Source organism: Scophthalmus maximus, chromosome 12, assembly GCF_022379125.1.
Source record: "Scophthalmus maximus strain ysfricsl-2021 chromosome 12, ASM2237912v1, whole genome shotgun sequence".
Lineage (NCBI taxonomy): Eukaryota > Metazoa > Chordata > Actinopteri > Pleuronectiformes > Scophthalmidae > Scophthalmus > Scophthalmus maximus.
This window is the reverse complement of record NC_061526.1, coordinates 3,981,892-4,000,910: the sequence shown is the minus strand read 5'-3', so window position 1 is coordinate 4,000,910 and position 19,019 is coordinate 3,981,892. Positions and strand designations below refer to the sequence as shown.

At 45.5% G+C, this 19,019-nt stretch overlaps 2 protein-coding genes across 5 annotated transcripts in view; both read right to left on the bottom strand.

Annotated features, from left to right (window-relative positions):
• Window positions 1-13,366, bottom strand: part of rgs12a (regulator of G protein signaling 12a) — a 36,381-nt gene extending 23,015 nt beyond the window's left edge. Inside the window, exons 1-3 of one of the 4 annotated variants that reach the window (XM_035648990.2) lie at window positions 13,161-13,366; window positions 10,331-12,198; window positions 8,398-8,490 (exon numbers count right to left, since the gene is read on the bottom strand). In XM_035648990.2, coding sequence (XP_035504883.2) covers window positions 8,398-8,490; window positions 10,331-12,115 — 1,878 coding nt within the window. In that variant the 5' untranslated portion in view covers window positions 12,116-12,198; window positions 13,161-13,366. Of the gene's footprint in view, window positions 1-3,970; window positions 4,307-8,397; window positions 8,491-10,330; window positions 12,199-12,922; window positions 13,090-13,160 lie in introns of those variants that run through there. The other 3 variants (XM_047335952.1, XM_047335953.1, XM_047335956.1) reach the window with 3 other exon arrangements.
• A 1,231-nt stretch (window positions 13,367-14,597) lies between these two features.
• msantd1 (Myb/SANT-like DNA-binding domain containing 1) lies at window positions 14,598-17,208 on the bottom strand. The gene is made up of 3 exons (XM_035649070.2): window positions 16,549-17,208; window positions 16,158-16,451; window positions 14,598-15,826 (listed from the first exon to the last, which is right to left on the bottom strand). Exons 1-3 carry the CDS (start codon window positions 16,800-16,802, stop codon window positions 15,535-15,537), a joined length of 840 nt encoding a protein of 279 aa, XP_035504963.1. The 5' UTR covers window positions 16,803-17,208; the 3' UTR covers window positions 14,598-15,534.
• Window positions 17,209-19,019: the final 1,811 nt, after the last annotated feature.

The window sequence follows — 19,019 nt, the reverse complement described above, 5'->3', positions numbered from 1 at the left end:
CGGAGGGGTTTATTGTCAACGTCGATGTCAGGGAGCGGGGAAGAGCAGAGCGAATCAATGCGCTGGGCGCAGCTTTAAAAAAAAGAGAACTATTTTTTTTACACATTTGAAATAGTAAAATAAAGAGTACAAATACAACTAATAGAGAAAAGCTGAAGATGGAATTGAAACAAAATGTGGGTTGGGAAAGTACACATCTTTGTTTGAGTTTTTGAAAGAAACCAGGTTGATGAAGAGAATTTAGCTGGGTTTTCTTTTTGAAATTTGAAATTCGACTTTAGATAACTTTAGAACAACTTTGACAGGTGCAGGGTGATGCAGGGTGGGCGCACGTCTGGCCGTGGGTCACGATGAGCCATGCGAGGAGTCCAGACTTGTGTTGAGGCGGCTTTCCAACGTAATCCGCTCAGTAAACAAATGAGTTGCTCTCAGTGCCTTTAAAGACATGAGCGATTTGCATACAAACAGCGTCCATCCTCACAGTGCGATTCATCTCTTAATCCCCCTGACCAGCAGTAATCTACTGCCTGCTCCCCTGCGCTTACCGGTGAGCCACAGCAGATGGGTTACGGATATGCTCCTGTCTGGATTAAAGCGGCATTACTATGATTTCTGCCGTGCTGAAGTCGATGTGCGTGCGTGCGCATTAGCCACTTGCTGCTGATAAAAAGGCTGACAGGGTGTGCTACCATGATAACATTTTTCTTCCTTTTGCTGCCCTACTTCTCTTTAACCAATAACAGAATTTGTCTTTGCCAACTTATAACAATGTGAATTCTGATCCAAACTGATGTTAACTCTGTCTGAACCTGTTCAACTCACGGCATCGGTCTCTCGACTCACTACAACTGTGAAGCCTAAATGTATGCGATGAAAAAATAGCATTAACTCCCCTTTGTCGTGTTGAAGAAACAAAGTAATTCTGGCATGGCACAGCTGAATCTCATGAAAATAGCAAAACTTAAGAGAGGGAAACAAGAGCCGGTGACCAAGACCCCTCCCATCTCAATTTATTGTCGGAGAGAAAGGGCTGCTGGAGGGCTTTAGGTGGGTAAACCACATAAGATGCCACCACGCCACCACACCCTCCCACTGCTCTCCTCCTCTTCCATAAAAACATCAGAAATGGACTTTCCAACCTGAAACCTGACACCTACAATTAGCCCTGTGAGTCGTCGTCCCCCCCCCCCCCCCCCCCCCCCCCAATCACCACCACACTAACTTACACCAACGCTTGGTGTACACTGTTTTGAAAAGTCTGTGTGCTTTGGGTTCATTGGTTGGGTGATGATAAGGTATGTATGAATATGTGCCCTCCTGGGAGTGCACAGGGCTATATATTGCCAGTCTGTTTACTTCCTGTGCAAGCCCCACCGACCTTAAGCGGCGCACGGCCTGTAATCCTTTTTGGTCATGCAGGGAACATTAGCTGAATGAGACGAGGCAAGAGGTGGAGACAAGTTTGGACTAAGTTCATCCCTCTAGACCGGGGGCGGCAGGATGACACTGGATCTCTAATCGGTATTTGGCATGACAACAAAATCATGACAATGCTCACAGACAGTATTGTTATAGCTGAATGGCTAGAAATACAATACTCAGTATTGTAGAGGAGGGAGGGGGTGCAAGAAAAAAACATCTCAGATTTAAATAGTGTGAGGCCTTGTCTTCACACATCCTTACTAGAAGACATTTATTTATTTTTGACATGCAAACTAACTTAGCTGGTGCCCTTTTGTCCAAGCATAAAGTATACAGTATAAAGACAGAAGTATAAAGTGGACAGTTGTGTTGCCTAGCACAACATAATTTGCATTTCATTTGCAACATTTTCATTTACTGCCTTTGGAAAAACGCCATAACACAGTGGTGCAGGACACAACACGAACCGTGGCATTTCATTCAGCCTAAAGCAAGGAGGTAACACAATAACCAAGCTATAGGTCTTGTCATGTTGACTGCAGGATTAAGATGTTTACAGAAATAGTTAGTTTACGCAGCCAACGTGAAGTGCCAAGCTTTACAGTATCGCAGGGAGAGTCTGCCCCAACAATCCATGTTTACGACCTACACAAAGTGGGCAGTAGACAAGACCTTGGTCTGATTCTCCCGCATCTTCCTCCAACACAAGGCCAAAAATGATACCAACTCCAACTCAGCTCCGAGCCTTTCTGCGATCCTCTCCAGGTTAAAATAAGACAGGCATGTCTTGCTCAACGCCTCAGACGTGAAGCGAACGCACGTCAGCGTCCTCTGAGCTACAGGTGTGGGGCAAAGGGTTGAGCACGACAAACGGCTCACTGTATCCAAGACATGTCTTGACTGTTACCAGGGAGGTGATAAAAGACTTTGGCAGCTCTGAAGCCGTTCCTTGTTGAGTAACCTCCACACCCTTGGCAGTAGATTCCCTTTCAGCGAAGCAGAGAAATTTAATAATAGTACTACTGAGGAAGGTAAACACTGAGTGGGGAATGAATCATTGCCAGAAGTTGCAAATCCGATGCATAGGCATCATGGCTCGGACAGCTTTTCCTACAGCCAATCAACACGGGATGATGGGGAGCTGTGTGGTTAACTGAAAAGAGGTATCACGAATTGTCCATGGATGATGTCATAGCGTTGGTGTGACAACAGCCAAGAGTGGAGCTGCAGTGCGTCTCCGTCCAGAGATGGCGAGGCGGCGGGTATTTTCCGTGGTTACAGCTCGGTCAGACGGCAAACTCAGCAACCACAGCCACATCTGGTCATCCGGTTATTGGCTGTTGCATATTCACGCACAGCGAGCGGCAGCTGGACAGTTAAATTACTTCTACTCACGTACTAAGTTTGGTTGTGTTAATGTACTGCTTTTTCTTCTTCCTCCAGCTGGTGGGTTTGGAGACAGCAGCCTAGGCATTTGCAATGAAAGGTCTCGGCAGGGGGAGGAGAGAAGAAAAAGGAATCATAGTGGAGACATTTAGAAAATGTCAGGCTGCTTTCGTCCGATAATGCTAGCCTTAGGACACACTTCGTGAGCGCAACTGTCCACCCACACGCCATGTGATGTCAGTGAGATGTGTGTCGTGTTCTCCTGCCTCTCGATTGAACACACTGTTCCGGCTCATTTTCTCAAGTCAGGACGCCCTCATCAATAACCGAGCGAGGAACTTATATAATGAAGTATGGCGTCTAATTTTAGCCAACTGTTAGAGTATCAACAATCACAGCTTGATCGTTGCCTGCATTTGTTTGTCAGCTCATGTGGGACATCTCCGTACGAGCAATAAAGACCATGCAGTCGTCATGCGGCACCAAAAGTAGGACATATTTCAGCAAAGAGATAAGTGAATAATAACACTGGTGAATCAGAGCGGGGACATGCCTGAACACAAAGCCGATACGGGCGAGGTAGAACCACAGGCAACCACTTCAAGTTCAAACTCAAGTCTTGCTGTGACATGACCAACGCAAATACAGTGCTACTTGCAGATTCGCTGAGGATTCAACTCGGTCCGACGGCAACCAGCCCCTGAGCTTCGCTCGCGCCGAGTCCAACTTCTCCCAAAGCCACCAACTGACAGCGAAAGGGAAACACAGCGCAACCCATTCAACGGCTCAGAAGAATAATCCTGGGTCACTTCACAAAACCCTTTCTGTGCAACCATCTAATTCAAAGTCAGCATGCATCCCCATATCGACGCCGGGCCACATCTCGCTGTATACAGCGGCGCCGTGTGAACCATAAAGCACATGAGACTTCAGTTGGCACTACTCAAAACATTCCTCGGACAGACCACACAAGCTAACCACTGTATGCCCCTCAAAAAGGCGACAACGGGAGCTACAAAGAGCCCAAAGAAGGAGAAGTAACGGAGGCAGGGAAAGGTGAGAAAGATGAAGATGAAGATGCCATCACCAAATAGAGGAGTGGAGAGACAGACACACGAGGTGATGATGAAGGAGGACGAGGGTTTTCACGACGAGGACTTACAGAGTTGAGAGTTAAAGTTTGCTCCATGTATGGCGCCGTGTGCGTGCGTTTGCCTCGTCCTCAGCGCTGCTCCACACGCCTGCTGTGTGTAAGCGCGTCCATCCGCTGGAGCTCCGCGGTGTGTGTGCGTGCGTGCGTGTGTGTGTGTGAGAGAGAGAGAGAGAGAGTCAGTGTTTGCAGCGCAGAGACACGGATCTCAACGGGGGAGGAGAGAGCGTGCGGGAGAGCCAGCAATCCTGACGGCTACTGGGAGTTCAAAAGCTCCCTCTCTCTTCCTCTGCTGTCAGTCCCCTCTCTCTCTCTCCCTCCCTCTCTCTCTCTCATTGCTGTAAATTCCTCCTCTTTCCCTCTCTGTTTACCTCCCTCCCCGCCTCTGTGTCTTCATGCCTTCTCTTGGTTTCTGAAACGCCCACAGGATAGATCTATTACCCACAGGCGTGCACACAGGAGCTGCTAATGTCTCCACACCTGAAAGGGGGAAAAAAACAGAAGAGGTGCCCCCAAAATTTCCCAGCAGGCACAGAGAGTGCGCCTGAATAAAATAGTGTGCATTGACTAACGGCTCACATTAGCAGATGTTTTCACATGCAGCGGCCACACATCAGAAGGCAGAGTCGGTGTGAACGCAGACACGGCACCCTGCTAATGGTGTCATCTCTGCGAAATTGCGAGGCATCTGTTTGGAGCTTGAAACGAGGAGTGTGTGTGTGGTGAGGGGAGACAGCGGATGGGTTGGGATGTGGGGGGCATTTTCAGTTGGCCTCCGACCGGTTCGGCGTGGAAATGAGACACAGGGCTTCAAATTCTCCAGCACGCCTGAACACAAGGGGATCTGCAGAGCTCAGCATGCGTCAACACACTTTTCATCACAAGATGCAAGGAAAACTAATCATCACAAACACACACCAAAAAAATAATAATAAAGCAGTTTCTCTCGCCACTGAACTGGAAAGGCATCGCAATGTGTGCAAAAAGCACAAGATTACATGTGCGCTACTCCGACTTGGTACGTGGGTTTGCAAAAAGCTACGTGTCAGAGCCTTTGTAATGTGAAGAAAACTAACAAGCAGTTGCTCATTCCTGCGCCGGCCACTGTGACGCACGCCGCCAACCATGGAAAGAAAAAAGGCAACGCGGCCACACTCGTCCAAAAATTGTTCCGGGCTCGTCCACAGCATGCAGCGAGGCCACACACACGGGGGTTATCCGCAAGGGTCTGAGCTGGGCACGGATGGTGAACTCCAAAATAGTCTCACGGTGTCCTTGGGAAGTCCAGATGCGTGTGCTGACTGAGGGCTTATCGCAGTCTTTTTTTGCCATGAGGACAGTCCTTCAGAACATCCTTCGCAACAACACGCCGGTCAGGACACGCTGCAGAAGCCAAACACTCAGTCAGACCCCTCAAGTTTGTACCTGCGCCGCCATCACTGAAAGGTGGTCATTCAAGGTTTCAGCGCTTTAGCTTGGAAGGTCGATCATTTATTGTGAGTATTCTCTCTGAAGGGGAGCACAGCCTTCAAGAGAGGAAATGAGGTCTCAGGCTCTAGTTTCTTTTGTCTCTCATGTGATGGTCTACGAGGTCTTTACAGTTCCACAGCTCATATTGGGGGTTGCTGACCCATCCAGGGTGTACCCCGCCTCTCGCTCAATGCTGGCGGGTATTGGCTCCCTGCGACCCTCAGAGAATAAGAGGTATAGATAATGGGGGGATGGATTAGATTTGCCTCCAACAAGAACACAAGTGGTTGTACAAATCTGTTGCTCAAGTTAAACCAGCAAACCTTGCATGTATACCATGTGTGAGTACTTATGGAGGACATAATTAGTAATGCCGTTGGATGGGTGTTACGAATCTGATCTCTGACCGTGAAGTGGAAAGCCCTTGAAATGAGAGCCCCGGGGAAAGCGCTACGAGAGGATCGAGTTGCCTTTGACAACCATGTTACATTACCCATGGTGTTTTGTCTTGGAATGTATTGGACTACCACGACTTGAAACGGCACAGGTTTAATGTTGTTCTCGATTAGATCCAGTCTGGACAGCTATGAGTCGAAGGCGCCGAAATTTTTTCTTGGATGCTATCCTAAAGGAGGTAGAGCCTGAATGATAAATTGTCCCTGGAATAACAAGACATTACAGCACGGAAATACAGAGGGGAGTTTTGTGAGTCCATCATTTGTTCAAAAATGTTTGTTTAAAGCGGCGGGTTGGTGTTAATAAATGTTAACTTTTTTAACACTCAAATCTCAATATCAGCCTCGTTCCTGCCTCAATCTAGTACAACTTGGACAAAGGCACAACTTTCTTTTGAACAAGCTGCATAGAAAGGGGCTGAAGAAATGGACAAAGTAGTAGTAGAAGTAAAAACAGGATTCTGGTGTAAGAAGGCAGACAAAGAGCAGAAAATTTAAATATGCAAATTACGTTGGAACGACAGTGGTTGCAGTTTTAAGAATAGAAAGAAGTAACATTTACCATACGTGCCTCGAATTTTACCGTGGTATAAATTTTCGACCACGTTGCCCAGCCCTAGCAGACACCAAGTACAACTGTGTCAATTTAAATGTATTCTGAACAGTGTTCAGATAAGAATGGACTTTTCCTTGCAAGAGTCAATAAATTATTATTTTCTTTGGCTTCAAAAGGTTGTATAACCTTCTTTTGACAGGAGGTATTAATCCAGTTTGCTGTGAGCACAATTTCACAACCAGGTGGATTGACAGACAAAGCAAGTAAACGTAATCTAAAATTCAAATCTGCACCATGTATAATTACAGCATCTCAACCCACGTCTTGTTTAATCAAACACAAACTGTCATTATATGGACTCTCACATTCTATTTTACATAAAAAATAAATGGCAGATGAAACTCAGCAGGTCAAAGTCATCAGCCATTTTTTTCTACTGCCAACATGTCAGAGCTTGACTATCAGAAACACTGATGATGCTACCGTGTGAAAGGCCAGTGTTTTTGACATCACTTTCACTTCGACGATATTGGACAAGCCTGAGCCTGTCTCTCTGCGATGGTGTAATAGCAGGTCCTCCTGATATAGTCGAGGCATGAAGTCCAGGTAGAATCGGTGACAAAACATTGTGAAACAAAGCAAACTTGGAGTCAACACAATACCACAAGAGTGAGAGCATCCGCCTCTCCACTGAGCCAAGGTTGTGTTCCACGAAAAAAATCCCACCCGAGAAGAAAAGAATAAAAAACTAATTATAGCAGCCAAAAGCCTCCCACTTCACACCTTTAAAACTACACTGGGAACAAGAAATAAATGTCTCATAAAAAGCCTGCATCAGCGGGTAAACGCTCTATAGATGCAACAACACTATGAAAATTGCTAAAGCCACAGCCATAGCAACTAAATGTACTGTAACCCATCACCAGAGCAACACAAACACACGGTGAGCGGATCTCCACACATCAGCCAACGGGGAACCGAGGAGCAAAATTAAAATACACAATTCACTTCTCGTCTGAGTAACTTCACAAGGAGCGCAACATCTACGATGTGAACATACAGTATGGAGGGGGGGCTTATTTGTATGTGAAGCCTTTTTCGTACTATGCAAGCAGAAGCCCTGTAGATGTTGTAACCGTCGATAGTCACCTTTAGTCCTGTGGCTGTACACCTGGGGCAGACCTGCTCAAAACCTGCGGCTTTTCAACAATGGCACACCGACTGTATAAAGTGTGTTGATACAATCCTGGAGGAGGAGATTTGTGGTGAGTCTCTTCTGGGTACACTGTGTGGTCTGCAGGTGTGTCTGTGTGTGACTAATGTGTGGATATGCAATACAGTACGCCACTTTTTCCCTTTGGTTTTTGTGTCCGTCCGGAGCAATTATGGGATGAAGGGCCAGTGTGCGGGTGTGTTTTTATGAATGTGAATCAGCGCGCATGAGTAATGCATGCAATGCGGGGAACGACTGGAGGGATGGAGTTCCTCACCAGCATTAATGTGAGAGAATGTGGGCACGATTATTCAGTCGTGCAGCAGTGCTCATTAGCGAGACCAAACAAACAGGGCCGTGCCTCTGGCGGCGCACAAAGACCACTTTGTGAGCCGGCACAAGTGTAGCAGCAAATGCAGAGTTCAAGGCAACGGAAATGAAATGTTTAAAAAAAAAAAGAAAAAAAAAAGAGCTGGAAGTGGAGCAGAATCTGCCACAATGGTTCACCTGAATATCCACATTAGTGAGGCTGAGCCATAACAGGCTCAGTAGAAAGGAAAGTACAGTACACTGTCGTGACCGTCCACTTTGGGGTGTTTACATGTCACACTGCCACTGTTTGTCATTATAAAAACACTTCTGTCATAGAGGGATACTGGCTAAATCAAAGATTTTTGAAAAAATATATCACAGTCACTGAAATGCTGAGAAAGACCCAACAATGTGAAAAGAATTTGGTGAATACCTCAAGGTCATCCAGTGATCGTGCCAGGCTAAGAGGTTTGGCAGAGCGGCGCTTTGAGGCACGAGCAGCAGCCATACCCCAAAACCTGGAACCCTGTCAAAATAAAAGCAGAGACAGAAGAGGTTGAACACATTGAAATCCACTAGTAGGCAGCTTTGTCAACACTGTTATCCTAGTATAAGTAGCATTTTATTCTGCTAAGCAGTTTGGAGGTTGCCCCCCTATGGAGATAAATTAACTGTCAGTCAACAGCAATGGCTCCGAGCTCCTGTTATTAATTTCAAGTCAATTCAATTTAGTTCTGCTTTATTGTTGTTGTACTTGTGTATAGTTAAAAACGCAGCTATGACAGCATTAGTAAAGTTGAGAAAAGTATGGAAATGTCAGTATTTCTACCACATTTGACAGATTTCCTTGTTATAGAGCTCCTTCAATTATTTATAATGAGGGTCATGACAGTTGTCTCAGACAAAATGCAAATTGGTAACGTTAGGTTAATCCAAACCCTGTTTCCTAAGCACCAAACGACACTTCAGAGGGAACCACCGTGGTTATCTGCCTGCCCATCGCACGATAATAATAATGATGCAGTTCAACCAGCTACCCCGACTAGTTTGATTGGACACCGAGTCCAAAGTTTGAACGGGAGATGAAGAATTGCAGATAATGACCACTGCATGACATGGGCTCTACCCAGTAATTTGCCAGGCTTCCGGCACAAGATTGTCGGCTGTCTGATCTAATAGCTCAGGGACAAAGGCGCAATCCAGCTCTGACTTATAAAGGCAGGGGAAATACTTTGCTTATATAAATAAGGAAGTAAAATACAGTAATTGCGGAAAAATGGGAGTAAAGAAAACTATAGATTTGTGTTGTCCAACTAACCAACACACACTGCACATACAGAAAGTTTCATATCTAGCCAATTTAGCCTACATGCCAGCAGAACTTATTGCTGTGGCTGTGACGAAGAAACATGTTCAGAGACTTTGCATACACATCACTGTTTCCCTGAGAAAAGCTCATTTCCAGGACTACATGGAAACACGCTGACATCTTGTGGCCAGTGAGGAAAACCCCACACACACACGCACGCACACAAAAGACGTGTTTATGGCATCATTGAGTTACAACAGGTGCTTTCTGAGCTCATTTCACACGCAGCACCGATTGACTGTTGACATGGTGCTATTGTATCTCAGTTTAGGTGACACGATAAAAAAGCCAGACTTGCTGACACCCCCTCAATGTCTGGAAACCCAACTCCCCGTGAACATTTAATACTTCCTGTGTCGCTGTCAGACAAGAATGAAATACAGAAACAGATGCTCTTGTCTCGGTATGACTGAGCCAACAATGGAACCATTTAATGTCACTTCGATCAATGTTTCCTCTTTACCACATGGCTGAGCAATGACCTGCAAGACACATGTATATATGTGTGTATGGAAAAAAGGACAAACCAATCAAGTTTAGAAGTAATCCGCCATCTCTGTTTTTACATCAGTTCCAATTCCAGCCTTTTAAATTAAATCTGATTTTTAGTTGTTTTCTATTTTTGAAGCAGTTTCATCTCACCCACTTTGTTGGACGCCAGTGAAAAATGCAATTGACTGAATAGTTATTAATGTTATTTAAGCAGTTGTTAGAGATCAACGTTTCCCGAGTATAGGAGTGGGAAAACCTACAAGACAAACCTGAGGCAAAACAAAATGATGTTTATATTCTCAGACTTTCATCAGATTTCTGCTTTTTGTTGATCTTTTTTTTTTTTTTTTTAACACTATAAAGGCCCCTTAAAAAATTTAAGAAAATAATTCATCTTTGGTGAACTTTCCACAACTAGATATTATTTGAAGGTCTTATCATCAAATAAAGCTGATTTAGACCTCAGCATCTTTAAATGACATGTAAAAAAAAAAAGCTTACTCACGTGTTTGGTACCACCATCCTTCCGAGGTTTCTCTCTCTGCTCAAGAAACCTTTTGGTCCATTCCTCTCTGGGAGGGAGCATCACGACCTCGGCCGACTGGTACCTGTCTGAGGGAATCTGGTGCATCGGGGGAGGCAGGTTATTTTCGCCCGAGCTGAGGTTAACACACGAAGAACAGTTGTTGGTGAGTGTCATCATCGGAGGCTCCGGATCTCCGTCTGGGGCCTTCGGCCACTTTGGCTTTGAGAACCACCTTTGGCTACCTCTGAAAGACTCTCCGAAGAAGTTAGTCTTTTTACCCAGGGGCAGGGGGGGCGGTGGGGGCTTAAACTGGAACTCAAGCCTGGGTGGGGGACCTCCATAGAAGCTGGTTAGGGAATCGGGACCGGGAAGTGATTCTGAAAGGGAATTTGTGCTGGCACTGTTCTCTGGATTAAGTTTTTGGACATTCTCGGAGAGGTTTATTGAGGTAAGGTCTTCAGTCGGAGGATAATCCCACGGACAGCTGGGGAGGTGGGCCCCAGGGTGGGCTCGGATTGCAGAAGGGAAATCCCTATCTGCTCTCTCCTCAGGGGGGGAGGCATTTCCAATGCCACTGTCCCCAGTGCTGCTGGCGCTGCCCTGTTTGCCTGTGCTGCCCTCCTCCTTGGCGTGCTGCTGAGCCTCCGTGTCCAGTTTTGCTCTGAGCCTCTCCACGGCCTCCCCCATGTCACTGTACAGGACTGTGACGAAGTGAAGGACGTCTGGGGGAGTCTGAGGAAATTCCAGGCAGCCCAAGGCATCTGGATCTAGAGTGCAGTCAAAACCAAAGCGGCCAGCAATCCCTTTGTGGTCCTCGTGGTTACCGAGGGCCGGGTCGATAAAGAACACATGGCAGGAGGCCCGGAGAGGACCGTCCTCTGGTACATGGCCATCAATTACATGTGCTGTAGTGACCAGGCAAAGGAAGCGTGGGTCCTCAGCACAAACTGCCCCCAAGACAAGGTTCTCAGCAGGGAAGGCTGCCAAAACGGCGCCTGCATCGTCACAAAGGCGGATGCAGTCAAACATAATTTTCATCATCACCAATGTATGGGTATCCTGCTCTGTTCCCAGCTGCCGTATTCGCTCCCTAATGGCTTTTAAGCAGTTCTCCTCTGGCTCTGTAGTGTTCAAAATCAGCTCCGTAGAGCTCAGGTAGCCGACCACCAAGGTCATGTTTAAATTACTCCAGTCTGGGTCTGTGAAAACAGAGTCTGTGTACCCCACTCTGGACATTTGCTCCTTTGGTTTCTCAGCTAACACACTCCACTGTTGTGACCACTGCGACATGTCCGGCTCTGAAACCGGCCTCTGTTTGCTGGCGACACCGTGACCCGAGTTAAAGGAGGAATTGTTTGAATCGTCAGAGATTGTGCGAAGAACACCTGCCTTTGGGAAAAATGCACTCTTATGGCCATTCCCAAATTTGGCATCATTAAGGATGGGGTTCCCCATTGTCCGGCTGTCGGCGTGCACCACCAACCGCAAGGGTTCTTTGCAGCTGCCAATCAACTGCACGACAGTCTCGTGCAAATCTGCGGACACGTCAGTTCCGTTGATTGCCATGATGCGATCCCCTTGTTTGAGTCCCACCACGTCGGCGGGACTTCCCTCCAGGATGCCACTCAGCACACACGGCCTCTGTCCCGCAATAGTAAAGCCATATCCCGCACGGCCGCGGATGATCTCCACACCCCTGAGCTCCCCGAGTGCATTTAAATCCAGGCGCCTCCTTGCGCCCTCAGGCTGTCCCTGTATCTTCATCCTTGTCGTGGGCTGCCGTGAGATCCAGTGTGTGGGAACTGAGACACCTGCAGGTTTGCCGACACTATTGTGTGGGTTTCATCCTTCAGTTAAACACAAACACACACACACACACACACACACACACACACACAAACAGGGAGAGAAAAAAAGTTTTAAAATTGTTTGTTTGCAGAGAAATAATTCAGTTGCTCATCACCATTTGAAAGCGACCTGTCGTGATCAAATATTAATTTGAAGCATTTCAACAGGGCTGCACCAACTTAATAATTAAATAGATGATTATTCTGTTCATAACTTTGTTTTTTTTGTTTTGCCCAAAGAATAGTTTGAAACCCAAAGACATTTAGTTTACAGCCATTTTAAACTACCTAAAGCAAGAAATCTTCACTCTTAAGAAGCCGGAATTAATACTAACTCAAAAAGCACATCAACAAAAAACCACTTAATTCCCTGGTTTCAGGTCCTACGCTACACAGCAGCGGATATCCAATTCACCAACATTACATTTGTGTATTACAAAATAAACATGGAAATAAATTAAAATATACACTCCACTTAATGACTAAATTATGAAAAAGTAAATACTGTACAATTGGAATAAAAGTGTTAATACATTTCCTATTGGCACTAAGTGGCAGGAGGCTTCTTAATTTAATAAGGAAGTAAAACACTGACATCGATCTCTGTTGAGCAATTATCTGTCAAAGATAAGACACAAAGCTCTTGCAGATGACCCCCCCCCCTCTCCCCCAACAGAGAGCCAGCTGGCCCCCTACTCACCAACGACACTATAAATTAGCTCACCGTTTTGGTTTCGGCCAACCTGCTGTTCGTACATGTTCCAATACTCGGGTTAAATGTTACTTTTCAACCCAGGAAACACCGGAAGAAGCCTTGAACCGCCGTTGTTTTCATTTTAAACCCAATTATGAAAAGGTTAAACGGACAAAACAAAGCTCAATCACACTTTTGTCCGAAGTGAGGCGGTTTAAAAAAAAAAAAAAAAAGGAAAAAAAAGCTAACACGAGGTTTGCAAAATTACCTTATGTGTTTTTTTCCAGCGGCGAAAAGTTCCGCAAAGAAAGAGAAAAAACGCCCGAAGCTTGACGTCCACGACGATACTAGTCAACACGTTTACATTTTTCCCTTCTTTTTTTTCTTCTTCCTGTTATTCAAAACGATGTAGTCCTGCCGTGATTCAGTAGGAGTCCACGCGGCCGCCGAGCTCACAAACGCGTCTTTCAGTGTAACCATGACAGCGTAACGTCTCTGCGGCACGTGACGTCCCCCGCTGGCCAATCAACTCGCGCGTCACGTTCGAAATATTCAAACGGTTGGAGTGACGCCATTGGCTGATACGTATGACAGCTCATGGTTTGTATTTTTGTTATTGTTGTTGCGCTTATGTAAATCAAATTTAAAAGCCTGGGTCCTTTGAATAAACAGTTCCGCTTATATATTGCAAATAGCGTTTTTTCTTGTTATATATATTATATTTTCTATATATATATATATAAAAAAATGTTAATACAGATATGTGACCAGAAAACCGTATTATTGTTGGAATGCTGATTTTAATTGTCTGTGATTCGTATGTTTTTGTGAAAGCACTTTGTGAAGCTACTTCTAAAATAAATACAATTATTATTATTATAATAATATTATTATTATTATTATTATTATTATTATTATTATTATTATTATTATTATTATTATTATTAATAATAATATTAATATTATTATTATTATTAATAAACAACACTGGAAGCTCTGTAATAGTACACGTCACAAGGAAGCACTTTACATTTAAAAATGCACAACACACTGGAGCAAAATTCTCCATATAATGTTTTCTTTGAACGCACAAAAACAAAGGAAAATCTTACCAAAAGGATTTTTTTTGCTCATACTGTTGTATACCTCAGTCACTCATGCATGTGGGTTGGCCCCGGTCTCCTCCACACTGGTGCAGCACTTCACAGAGTGTGTAAACACACCTCTCTCGTGTGGTCAAAGGGCTGCAACGGTTGCTCCCAAGTCACGTGGTTTTATTACACATGTGCAGTCCACAAATTTGCACGGAACAGGGAATGACTGATGGTCAATTCATGGAAAAATGTCACGTCACAACGGGATTATTCATAGTGCTAAACCATGACAACTGGTAGCGCCTTGACTCATTTATTATTGGTGTGTTATCACATCACGGGCGTCACAGTGCGGTGTATATATCATAGAAAAACAGTATTGTATTTTATTTAAGCGCTGACTGCTGTGGAGTTGGTGTAGTGTGCGATGGAAACCAATTTAATCCCTAGTTTCTCCAAATCCTCTTAAAATAGGCTGGAAGGCAGAGTCCTTCACATTTCAGCTCGATCACGCCTCACCTTCTGTATATCATGCATTTCAATGATTACCCTGCAGAAGAAAAAAAATGTGCTGGCTGGAGGGATATTAGAGTGAAACACATGAGATGGTGGCCAGAACACGAGTTGTTTTATTCATCAGAAATGCGGAACGACAACAGGTCATCTTCACATAGCATTGAAAAGAAAAATGTAAGCGTTACACTGTTAAAGCGCGATGCCACCCAACATTAAATGTATGAATGTTATATGTTGCTCTACTCTACTCAGTTCAGTCGTTGTGCAGACAGACTTCACACTGTAATCTGAAGATGCTGGATTTGAAAAGAGGAAGGGTTTAGTTTATCCATCACATATAAATGAACTTCACCTTGAATTTTTCCTTACAATTTAAAACAGGAAATTTACTTTAGTATTCCTCGTATTTTTCCATCAGTTATGTGGAGCTACATCAGTGTGACATTGTCGAATCACGGTTAGACTTTAGACACAAGTATGTCCCTTCTGTGAGAGACCGTAGACCAAACTGTTCCACTATTGAGCACACAAATGACATATCTCAGAGCTGTAAAAATGGCCCTTTACAACAAATCCGACGCAGTTTGTCATGATCATGATGCTAGTTGCTGACAACTCACTCTGTAACAGCATCAGGGATTATTGCCTCAACTCCTGGTCCATTAGAAAAATTGCCCTGTTTTGGCATCGAACCTTCCCCAACTTGTAATTATCCCGGCACAGTGGAGAAAAAAACTGAAGTCACAAGATAAGTCTGTTTTTGCTACGCAGTTGTTGCCACAGTGACAGGGTACAAATGATCAGGAAATGAGATCTGCTACAAATGTCCTTGAAATGGAAACACCGGCGCCTGACTTCCATTAATGAAACTTAGGCTGGAGACAGCGACGGAAATCAGAACAGCATGTTTTTTGTGCTGCTCGGTTCAATGTTAAACTGAAATCCCAAATAAATATGCTTTATCTTTTGTGTCAAAGAGGCTATTGGGGAGGCAAGACCGTGATGTCTCCCAATAATCACGACCCACGCACTTCAGGGCTTCCCTGGGTCTTTGACCCCACCCGGACCCCACGACGCTGACGTGGCGGAGGGAGGCTGGATCATCTTCTCCAGGAGGTTCATCATGCGCTCCTGCAGCTGCAGACACTGGACCTGGAGCAGGTTCTGCTGATGCATGGCTCGACGGACCTCCCTGCACGTCTCCTCGATGGCCCGGCTCGACCTCTTTTGCTGCTGTAGCATGGCCTGCATCACCCGCAGCTTCTTCTTCTTCACGGCGAGATGCCTGTTGGCATGCCTCCTCCTCGCCGAGATAGGACGGGAGCTGGCGAACAAGGAGGGGAGGTGACCTCAAACTCTCATCTCGGTCGCACTGCGGTCCGTTCAACAACGTTTCCACAAAGCCAGCAGCCATAGTACTTAAGAAGTAATAGTGATGGTGAATAGTGAATTGAAAAAAGTTAATCCACATCGATATATGCAGCCACACGGAAGCTATAATGCAGCAAATGCAAGTCAAAATGTAATCAACAACTAGAATGTGATGTGTTAACAATAAACATTTTTACTGCATTAAAAAGTATATTTTTATACACACACGCACACACACACACACACACACACACACATCACGTGTCTCATTTAGTTCCCATTACCTGGAGCCCTGTGTGTTGTCGCTGTCAGAGCTCAAGGAGTCCAGTTCTTGCTTTATCTCCATCTCATCCGAGGAGCCGGTGTACTCCGGCAGGAATCCCACTAAGCCATCCTCCGACGTGGCCACCAGGTTGTCAGTGGACTGGGCGGAAGTGGACGGACCTGCGGCCGAGGCCTGAAACTCCAGAGAGCTCGCCCGCCCGTTCTCCAGCGGCTTGGTGAGGATCTTCTCGATGGCCTTAAAGTACGGCCAGTCCGGCGTTTCCCCACTTTCACCCACTGTGGACTTCAGTCGCCTGTCGGAGCAAAAAAAACCCACATGTTGAAAAGTCTACAGTCGTGCAACAGCTGGAGTTTGGAGCCATAGCTCTGGGTGGACACGGGTGCACTTGCCTGTACTGGAAGGACATGTTGGTGATTTTCATCTTGATCTCCTCCTTGAAACGCTGCTCTCCGGTCAGCTGGAAAAACCTCTGGGACATCTTCTCATAAACCTTGGCGTTCCTCTTGCTCATTTTCAGTTCGTTGTGGTGTTCCTCCCACACGTAGAGGAGGGCTTTCATTTCGCCGTCGGTCCAGTTCGGGGCCCGCCTGTGCTTCTCACTGTGGCCCGGCATCAGGTAGCTGAAACCATCCTCTGATGCCATTTTTTCTCTCTAAATGGCTCTCTTGGCCTGAAGCTGGTGGTGTTTGCAGAAACAGGATCTTTAGAGGTTGAATTTGAAAGGGTCTTTTACCGCGCTAAGAGCCGTGTGAGGAGGGGGCGGGGGAGGGGGAGGGGGGGGGGTTGAAACATGCAAGAAGGCACACACACCACCGTCCTGCCCGTGCCCTTCCCACTAGCCTAGCTGAAAGAGGACTCAAAATGGGGCCTAAGGCGGGAGAGGAATCCGGTTAAAAGCTTTTAGTGGTGCATGATGTCACCGTGACATCAAGTTGCCCTGGCAACGGTGAGGGAGGCCCTTCATTTTCCCTCCCCTCTGCTCTGACCACTCCCGTCGGCTCTCCTTTCCCCTCCATGCTGCTCCACTGGCAGCACAAAAAGCTTTTAGCTGAAAGGCAGCAGTGTGAGCACACCAGATTCCCGACAGTTTTGAAATATGAGCCTCCGGGGAGGAGGAGGAAGAAGAAGGAAAAAAAAAGGGGAGAGCCGAGACCACGGACACGTGTTTCCTTGGCAACAAGGCTCTAGATTTGCTAGTCAGCCAACACGCGGCTCCATTTAAAAGCTTTTAATAACAGACAAGTCATTTTGACACACAGGCAGGCGAGATTTGCTTCGTCTGGCATGATGTGGAAAAGAAGGAAAAAATACCCGCATGTGGTGCGGACCTAAAAGGAGCAAAAGCCTTTCACTGGAACAATTGAGGTGCAGATAACGGAGGGGAGATATCAGACAAAATGGCAACATGTGGTGGGACACAATATGCTGACTGCAGTAATCAGCTTTCTATTCCTAGCTGTGGGTGGTAGACAATAGACCCCTGCAGGAAGGGGTTTCCCTGACCAGTTTGACACCCCTCCCCCCATTTAAGCCCCAGCAAGGAGCCGGTCTCCGTCTACCCCCTTCCCTTGCACCATAACCCACCATGATATGAGCATTCCCCCCCCCACCTCTCGTCTCCTTCCCTCCCTCTCTGTTACACCCCTTTTTGTTTTTAATTAAAAAAAAAAAATGCATGCACCAAAGCCCCACCGTCTTTTTGCACAAAGCCACAGACAGTAAAAGCCCTTCTCTGGCACATCTCAGCTGCTGCTTTGTCTATTTGTCTACTTCTTTTCTCTTTTCCTCAGAGCGGAAATGGTAACACAGTCTGCGCACAGCACTTCATCTTTGTTAGTGCCACTAGTTGATGTCAGCGTGGCTTAACTCAGTTCTGGCCTGATTAGACCATTGACCCATCTGCTCCTCTGCAGCCGGTGAGTATTCATAACGCAAATTGCCAGCTTTACCCGATCCATCACATCTGTCACTCAAGACAGACGTTAAGGCCCCCCCTTGCGGAAATGGAAAGAGTGAATGAAAGTTGGGTGTGAAAGGCTTTTTGTATTTTTGTGTTTTCCCTTTTGCCTTCAGCCGCCAGTTAAAAGGCTTATGTATCCCAAAATTTGAAAAAAATTGATTGGTATTTTAGGTATTAGCTCATGTACAGATCATTATTTTCTGCAGGGTTATGTTTGTTGCCTTGAGTAAAGGCCTTGAATGCTTATGTTTAGATAAATACGTACTATTTCAGTGATTTAACTACCCCGGCTGCCCATTAACCCTCATGCATCACGACAGTCTTCTTGCTGGGGTCCATATAATTGTGTTTACCTTCGTAAAACAAAATTTCATTCATTAAGATAGAAGTAATCCAGACTGCTAATCCAGGAGCCAGACTAATCTACAGATAAACTGGTCATGCGCCGCTAATGTCTAGAAGTAGAAGTCAGTATTGTGAGTGATCTAAAAAGATCTAACATCTCGTAAAATCTAACAACGGGACAAACAGAACCAGAATGTATTCTTTTTGGGAACTTTTTGATGCAATTTTCACTGAAATAACAAAACCTTTAAAAAGATCTCATCAACACAGATTAGGTTGAACCAAGATGTATTACCGACTTATTTAGTAAGCATTTGTGGAGTAAAACGAAACCATTTAAAACAGTCGTACTGCCACTTGCATGTTGTTACGCCACGCTCTGTAGAACCAAAGTAAGGACATCAGTTTAGTTTAATTAAAGCAGGATTTGAAGAGATTATTTAAATATTCAATTTAAAATTCCAATGTGCTGACAAATGACATTTACCTGCTGTGGGCAGAGACAAAAGAGCAACACAAAACACAAGCACAGACTAAACTGATTGGATCTGAAGC

Bases quoted from the DNA above. Each gene is read 5' to 3' on its own strand.
- msantd1 (XM_035649070.2), bottom strand. From the start codon at position 16,802: ATGGCATCAGAGGATGGTTTCAGCTACCTGATGCCGGGCCACAGTGAG. The intron at 16,452-16,548 runs GCAAGTGCACCC...TTGCTCCGACAG, and splicing joins AACATGTCCTTCCAGTACAG to GCGACTGAAGTCCACAGTGG. The intron at 15,827-16,157 runs GTAATGGGAACT...CTTGTTCGCCAG, and splicing joins GACAACACACAGGGCTCCAG to CTCCCGTCCTATCTCGGCGA.